Genomic DNA, 7,776 nt, shown 5'->3' on the forward strand with positions numbered 1-7,776 from the left:
TTTGCAACCCACAGCAGCAGCAACAACGAGCGTGACGCGAAACTCGCAGTGCACTTTAATAACACGGACGGTGAGAGTAGCAACAGCAGCAAACACAATAGCGAGGAGCGAAAGCAAAAAAAGTGGTGTGAAAAGTTTCGCGACCAGAGTCGAAGCGGAGCAACAAACATCGACAGCGAAAAGGTCCGCCGACGACGAGGCGAGGACGGAAGAAAGTGAAACACGGTGTGAGCCCGAAGTGACGAAGTCGGAACGAAGTGAGAACGGAACGGTGAAGGGTGAAGTGAGAGGGCGTTTGAGTGAAGCGCACTGCACCGGAAGCGGAATCGGAATACGAAACAATCGAACCGCAGGAACCGCGCCAGTCGAAGTGGTGCGAAGAAATCGGTGGCCAGCAGGAAACACGAACCTACAGTGAGAGAGTGAAACAGAGAGAGACAAAGTAACGATAAAGCTCGTAAAGCAAGCGCACGGAAATCAAACGGCCAGGTGTCGAGTTACGGAAGAAGCCAACGAACGACTTAGATGCAAACGTAAGCGACGAACGCACCGTTGCACCGGAAGGCTACCGTTTTGTTGTCGGGAACTGTGTGTGGAATCGGACGCTTGTGACGGGGAGAAGGTTCACGGAAATGGCGGTCAGTCGAAAGCTGAGCCTGAGTGCGGCCGCGGTGGTGGTGGTGTCGAGTCTGGTGACCGTCTGCTCCGGCTCGGCCATCCCGATGTGGGAGTTCCTCAGCCGTGGTGAGAAGGTAAGTTTCGTATACCTAAGCTAAGTTGCGCCACTTCAGCGACCTGCGTGTGTGTCGAAATCTTTCGGATTCGGAACATGGCCGGAGCAAGCGAAAGCGGACCCGAGAGGCTCCTTGACATTCTACGATGAACATTTCCATTAGCATATCGATCGATTAGATTAGACGCACCGCCGAAGGTCCTCGAAGTGGCCTTTGTGGAAACTGGTGACGCTGGTGTGTCTTCATCGCAGTCGTTGCGGTGAAAACTCGTCCAACAAGTCCGCGTGCAGGGTCCCCTAGGTCAGGGCGGCGAACCGGGCGAAACCGGATTCGTTCTCCAAACCCGGATAGGGAGCCACACACACACACACACGCGGGCGAACGCGTCTGTGTGAGTGCGCGCACGCTTGTCGATGTCAAGGAAAGTCAAGGCCAAGGTTTTTCGGGCCACTCCGCGTGGGGAGGATGCGCACAGCGTTAGAAATCGCCCGCACCGGGTTGCATCCCGGAACTGTGTCACCTTGGGCGCGGAACGTCTACCGGACGACCTCCTAGCCAGCGTCTGACGTAAGCGTGCCTCGAGACAGAGCCCCGTTCGCGGCCGAATCGTGACGTAGAATCGAGCAGCGACGCGCACGAGCCGCGCATCGCGCGCTGTGTAATTAATTACGGGGGCAGTCAGGGCGTGCGAGTCCAGAACGTTAACGCTGGTGTGCTGCTGGGGTTGATGGGAGGCCACACTCATTTATCTACCCCGTCGGAAGGTTGCATCACTTGTGTGTCGAGGGTTGAGATAAATCGACATGGAGCCGAAGTTGTGGATGCACCGGAAGGTGCACTTCGAGGGTGCCTACCACAGTCACTTGGCAGAGCGGCTCGATGGTAGAGTTCAAAAGCCCCCTGGCGACTTTCTTTTGGCTCATGTTTCGTGCGCCTTATGCGCTGCCGGCCATTAGAGCGTGCCAGCGAGCCGCGTAAATGGTTGGCGTGAAGTGCGCCCGTCATGCCAAGCGTCGCTTGGCGGTCACGCATTCCCGCACTGCCTTGGGCACTGCTTTGGGGCTTTGTTTCGATGGCGTGCACGGCGTGTTTTGGGGAGCCGATTGTTGCGTGCCGAAAGGAAGTTATTCAGGCAGGCAGATTCAGACACACCACATGCGGCAAAGACCTGCGGTCGACCACCGACACCACGTTGGGGGGTTTGCTTTCACTTTCACTGACGACGCCATTGTTTTGTTGCCTACTTTCAGATGTCACACCTGTACACGATGTTCGCGAAGCAGGTCTCGAGCTACTGCAAGAACGCCCAGGACATGCCGACCAACATGTGCAAGCGCAACCTGCTGATGTACGGCATCAACAAGCTGCAGGACATGAACGAGTCGCACCTCGACTCGATGGACCCGTACCAGCGGGGCGCCACCGATATAAGTAAGTACCGTACCGGTTGACATTTCCGTCGGGTTCCGACGATCGATCGATCGCTTGCTGGTGTGGCCTTAGCGTGGTGCTCGAACCTTCGGATAGGGCACAACAAGTGCCTCTTGATTTGCGAGCTTTAGCCGGCAAAGTTCGCGCCATTGACCGCGCAGCGTCGGCTACCCATCGTGCCATCTGATTGACAGTTGGGAAGGCCTTCGCGTGACCCCTGCGCGCAGGAAGTGCGCCAGGAAGCCACGCCGTAAAGGTGACGTAAGCCAGCACCGCGGCAGCGTGTAGGAGTGTCACGTGATCGATCGTCGGGTTGCGATCGCTTGGACGCTGATCGATGATCGGAGCCGCGCACACCCCCCTCGTTGACATTTAATCGGTTCTCTAACCACCATTCGCTTGTTCGCTCTCGCTCTCTCTCTCCGCAGTCTGGGACGCCATGATGGATGGGCACACGAAGAACGGCAAGAAGAAGACACAGACGACGGTCGCCCCGGCGTACGTCGTGGCAAGTGAGCAGTTCGGCCACAATCCGCTGTTCGATGATCCGGCTCCGTTCGATCGTAAGGCTGCCTCGAGCATCAACAAATACGGCATGGATTACGACTACGGCACCGGTACCGGCGGAAGTGGTCCGACTGGCCAGGAGGGCCAGTACCCGGAGCCTCCGGAGAACCATCTGCCGCAGGAAGCGTCGACCAACGTGGACTACAGCTACCAGTTCGAGCCGGCCGCCTCGACGCACTTCAACAACCTGGCGCCGGTCGAGCAGAACACCAACTATCTGACCGGCCCGATGGTGGTGCGCCTGCGCCCCGACGGGACGCCCGTCGAGGAGGACCAGGCGCAGCACCCGGCCGTGGTCGCCCCGAAGGACGACGACATCAAAGAGATGACGCTCGGCCAGGAGCGAATGCCGAGCTTCCAGCAGATCTACGACAGCCTGAAGCAGAACGAAGAGCATCATCTCCCGTCGACGGTGGCCCCGACCACGACGACCACGACGACGACGACCACGTCGACCGTCCCGCCACCGATCGCCGCCGCCGTTCCCACTCAGCAGATCTACGGGTTCGTGCAGCGTCTGCCGAACTACCTGCGATCGTATCGCACCGCCTACCGCGTCTACAACGCCCACTAAGGCGGCCGAGGTGGTGGTGGACCAGTCTCCGTCCCCACGGAGCGGAACTCTGATCGAAAGCTGAATGTGATTTTAATTAATTAACTCTACTAAACCACACACACCAACGCACGGGGTCCGAGCTGAATGATGTGACGGCCACCAACGGGGTGGGCTTGGGATGGTCGGCTGACTGCGATCGAGGATCGATCGAGAGTTCTAGCCACGCGCCATCGGGACATGCGTTTAATATATTTATAATCATTACTGTCACTCATCGTGCGTGCCCCCGGGGCGGCCCCCAAGAATCGGCACCACCTTTGCCACGTACCAGTTTTGTTTCTCCCGCTCTCCCCGCGCGTGGTGTTCCGGTTGAGGTTCCGAAGCAAAAGTAAGCTAAAAAGTAACAAACGGGGAAAACGAGTCCACCAAATTGTGATGTAGAAGGCGCGGAGAAACACTAGGGTATAGTGGGGCTGCTTCTTTCTTCGTCTCTTAATCGTATCCGTAGGGCGGCATATGATGATGATGATGCGTTGTGTTGGAGTTCCAACTGGATAATGGCTTAGGTTTTAACGGTTAAGTGCGCTCACGTTCGGTGTCTTAAATTATTGCATATTTATGTGCTTGCGTGTGTGTGTGAGTGAGTATACGCGTCACGGTGTAATCCCAAGAATGACGCGACAAGCTTGAGGATCATCTTTACCGGCAGCAGCAAGTAGAAAGCGTAAATTACCGTCACCGCCTCACACACGCACACACACACGCGAGCAGAAGATTTAAACGATTTTGGCGTGAAATTGGAGCACACGTTCTGATGGACCCCCCCACGGGAGACTCCAGAATGGGGTGCGAAAGTTTGAGCCCGAAATCGAAAGGTATTCCAAATTATTTGGAGCAGTGTTTGTCGTTTTTTTGTCTGTGTGAGTGTATGTCTACTTTACTTACTAGGATCGAAGTAGGATTAGGCTAGGGAGGCTCGTTTGGGGCCTCAATCAGTGCTAGGGATCGGTGATCGGTGAGGAACAACGAAACACAGCGTGCAGGGCGGGCAGCATCCCGTCGGCCGCCGTTACAAATTTTGAAGCGAGTATTGTGATGTTTTTTATTAACTCTAGACAGGAAGACAGACCCCAGGAAACTAGGCCGCCGGAACAACGGGTGGTTTTGTTTCCACGGATCGACATCCCATACACGCACACACACTACAGGCAGGTTAGGGTTAGGCGCAGGATATAGGACATTAAGGGAGCATTAACGTTAAGTGAAACGAAAAAGAAGCACAAGCTTACAAGCGTACATCTTGTTCTAAGATCCGTGATTGTTTTTGTTGAGGAACGTTAAGCTCGGCTCGGAGGCCTCGGAGCCTCGGAGGCTCGAGTCTGGCGTGTGTTTTGAGATGTATTTCAAAATGCAGTGAAATAAAATGAATCAAAACAATAACCGTCCGCGTCCGCAGGGTCCAACTGTCTTCGTCGCAAAGAACCATCGCCGACGCCACCAGCTATCTGGGGCACCGACCGACGACCGTGAACCTTGTGGCCACTCGTGACGGTTGCCTTGAGCTAGATTTTTGGCCGGCATTTGCTCATTTGCGCAGATCACTAGCAACCGGCCGGCCGGCCGGCTGATACGCGAGGTGTTAACAGCCAGCCAGCCTGGTAAACATACGCGAGGTTAGAGCACCGGCACCTTACATAATCGCCACCGCATCAAGTGGTTCCGTTGCATCGCTTTTATTGACCACCAGGCGGTCGATCAATTCCGTTCGATTGTTTCGTAAAAATTGGCGAAACAAATTTATCAGAAAGTGGCCGCACACGCGCATTACGCGATCGTGCGCGCGATTCGGCGGCTTGCACCTGTGATCGTTACGCCGGCAAAGTGTGTCACCGATTGGGTCCGTTTTTTTCCTGTCGATTCACCAGCGTAAACAGAGCGTCGCCGCAGCACGACGGAGCTCTCTAAGGTGAGGCACACGAACCTCACTTTCTACGTCTGGAGGCGCATCGGCGCAGCGAATGGATTTGGCCGTTCGGATTTGGCATGAAAGTGGCCCAAAAACAGCGGTTCATTGGTAGATTTCTATTCTGTTTATTTTCTAACATTGATAACATCAGCTCATAGATTTTCTTTCGCTACTGTGGTGGATGTTCCGGTTACGTACGGTTCGGGTTTTATCGCTAGTCTGACGATTTGTTGAATTTAGCTACTTAAAATATATCCTATCTCTAACGTAACGTTTGCCACTTTTCCGTTCTTTATCCACAACAGCTTGATCCTTTTTCGTCCGATACGCACGCAATCCTTCCGGTCCGGTGTAAAGGTGGTACATAAATACTGATTCGTGAATCCGAAACGAAGAAGACTGTACGCCTGTTTTTGAGCCAAGAAACAAAGTTAATTTCCAAAGTTTAACATCCACCTTAGAATCTTAGAATCGCATTTTCGCCGGCCAATTTCACGCGCTCACTCGGGTTACCGAACGTTACGGTTACGGTTACTTGGATGGTTTCACGTTCGCCTAAAGCTATACTATTTGGATGCTTGCGGTATTTGCGGCGCGTCTCGAAAATGTCTATTCTTTAAAATATTTATTTATTGTTATTGGTACCACGGGGAGTGGTACTTTTGCATAAAATTTCTCGTAACATTCACCGCCTTTTCCGTCGTTTTCCGTTCGCTAAAAATATTGGTACACACGGTTGGCGTTTCTAACACTGTTATATATATATCCATTCATCGATGTAGTTAATTAGCTTTTTGATTTATTAGTGGTGATTTAGAGTACTTTCGCTTAGCATTTGGTGTAGAATAGTGTAGAGAGTTTCTTACGCTCTATGATTATGTATTCGATCTGTTCCCTAAAAAGTTTCACACGATACTCTGCGCGACGCCATTCGTTTGGCGTATCGGCTTCCGTTTCGATTTGGTTTGGATTCATCAATTCATCAATTTCGCGCGCTTCTTTCCGTCAATCTAATATATTCCCTAAATAGAGGTTCGCATCAGAAAAAGTAACACCGACAGAGAGGCGCAATAGAAATGTCGTAGAAATCATGTCGTAGAAAAGAGTTTCAAAAACATAGCCTATAAATGCAACTTTGCCTTAGATGGCCCTAGAAAGGTAGTTAAAGTGTAGAACAATATCAACGTTTCAAGATCGCGATCTTGCAGGTACGTAATGCTTGATAAACTTTCGTCACGCTGTAAGCTTTGTCGGTAGAAAGGGTGCTCGCACCTAATGGAATAGAAAACGAACGATCGGAAAGCTGAAAACAAGGATTGGTCCCAGCGAGAACCAAACGATGTGTTCGAGGAACCAATAGCAGTCACAGAGGATCGTTTCCCGCGGGTCTTCAATAAACGGCAAAAATTCCGAAACAATACATTCTTTGGTTTTCGTTCACTTCGTATCGCTTTTGATTGTTGTGTTCGACCTGTGCTCGAGTTGAGTTGCTTACGCGCCTTACATTTTGTCCGTGGCGCAGTTCGGAGCCAAAGTGGTGGCCGCCACGAGCGACGTCCCGTTCATCGCTAGCTCATCGTCCTTACAGTAGCCCATGATGATGCCGGTCCGGCAGTCCCCGATCAGGTTAGGCATTAGGATGGCCGCTCCGGAGATGGTGACGACGGTGCCGAACAGTACCAGCCCCACGGCCGGAAGTTTCTCCTGGCTGAAAAGCGAGTGTGGGCTGAGCTGGATGTAGGCCAGCCCCGGAAGGATGTACGCCAGAGGGATCGCTGCCAGCAGACCCTGGAAATGGAAGGAGGTCAGACTTCGAGTCTCTCGGGTGAGTTCCCGGCACCCGCCCCTTACGTTCAACTCCAGCACCGGACCGAGACACTCGGTGTACGGTGAGATGATGAATGCGGCAAACACGATCACCAGCGTCGTTAGCATCGACTGCCGATCGTCGTCCTCGCCCGTGACGTGGCTCGGATCCTTGTCCGTGTCGTACTCGATCACCTCGTGCGAGTAGAACCGCTTCAGCTGCGTTCGCACGATCTCGCGCGACACGAAACATTCGATCGGAAAAGTGAGCAGTATCGAGACGGAGAACAGGACCCGCGCAAAGTTCATCAGGTCATCGTCCCAGCAGTAGTTCTCCAGCAGATCACCTGTGGGAAAAGAAGATGGATTAGTCAAGCCACTTGCTGCGCGGTTTGAGGAGTCAGCCTGCGTTACCTTGCGACAGTGCCCGGAAGGTGCAGTATCCGGCGATGCCGAACAGGGCTGCGACGAGCCAGGCAAAGCCGACCGAAATGTGTGTAACCCTCTCCCAGCGTTCCATGGTCGCGTCCTGCATCGATTGGTACACCAGGAACGTGTTGTGGTGGCACATGAAAGCTGCAGACGGATCGTTAGTGTGTCGCCTGTGCTACTGGGCGGCGAGTACTCACCGAACGCCATTATGCCAACGGCCGGTATGAGATCGCTGTGGGCGAATCGCCATGATTCCGGTGTGTCGGGGCTATCGGGTGGGGGGG

General features: G+C 53.5%; 2 protein-coding genes across 2 annotated transcripts in view; one reads left to right on the forward strand and one right to left on the reverse strand.

Moving 5' to 3' along the window:
- Nucleotides 1-14: 14 nt before the first annotated feature.
- On the forward strand, nt 15-4,716 carry LOC128267768 (rhythmically expressed gene 5 protein). The gene is made up of 3 exons (XM_053004684.1): nt 15-752; nt 1,985-2,165; nt 2,594-4,716. The coding sequence occupies exons 1-3, from the start codon at nt 633-635 to the stop codon at nt 3,304-3,306; spliced, it is 1,014 nt and encodes a 337-aa protein (XP_052860644.1). The 5' UTR covers nt 15-632; the 3' UTR covers nt 3,307-4,716.
- A 2,025-nt stretch (nt 4,717-6,741) lies between these two features.
- LOC128267764 (putative sodium-coupled neutral amino acid transporter 11) overlaps nt 6,742-7,776 on the reverse strand; it is a 21,039-nt gene continuing 20,004 nt past the window's right edge. The window contains exons 6-9 of the mRNA XM_053004679.1: nt 7,690-7,760; nt 7,475-7,636; nt 7,106-7,407; nt 6,742-7,042 (exon numbers count right to left, since the gene is read on the reverse strand). Of these exons, the coding sequence (XP_052860639.1) occupies nt 6,755-7,042; nt 7,106-7,407; nt 7,475-7,636; nt 7,690-7,760 (823 nt within the window). The 3' untranslated portion in view covers nt 6,742-6,754. The remainder of the gene's footprint in view (nt 7,043-7,105; nt 7,408-7,474; nt 7,637-7,689; nt 7,761-7,776) is intronic.

Source organism: Anopheles cruzii, chromosome 2 (genome assembly GCF_943734635.1).
Source record: "Anopheles cruzii chromosome 2, idAnoCruzAS_RS32_06, whole genome shotgun sequence".
In the NCBI taxonomy this organism is placed as follows: Eukaryota; Metazoa; Arthropoda; class Insecta; order Diptera; family Culicidae; genus Anopheles; species Anopheles cruzii.

What these genes read in the sequence shown, in the direction of transcription:
- LOC128267768 (XM_053004684.1), top strand. Translation starts at nt 633, where the DNA reads ATGGCGGTCAGTCGAAAGCTGAGCCTGAGTGCGGCCGCGGTGGTGGTG. An exon ending in TCCTCAGCCGTGGTGAGAAG is followed by an intron (nt 753 to 1,984) that starts GTAAGTTTCGTA and finishes GCCTACTTTCAG; the next exon opens with ATGTCACACCTGTACACGAT. An exon ending in GCGGGGCGCCACCGATATAA is followed by an intron (nt 2,166 to 2,593) that starts GTAAGTACCGTA and finishes CTCTCTCCGCAG; the next exon opens with TCTGGGACGCCATGATGGAT.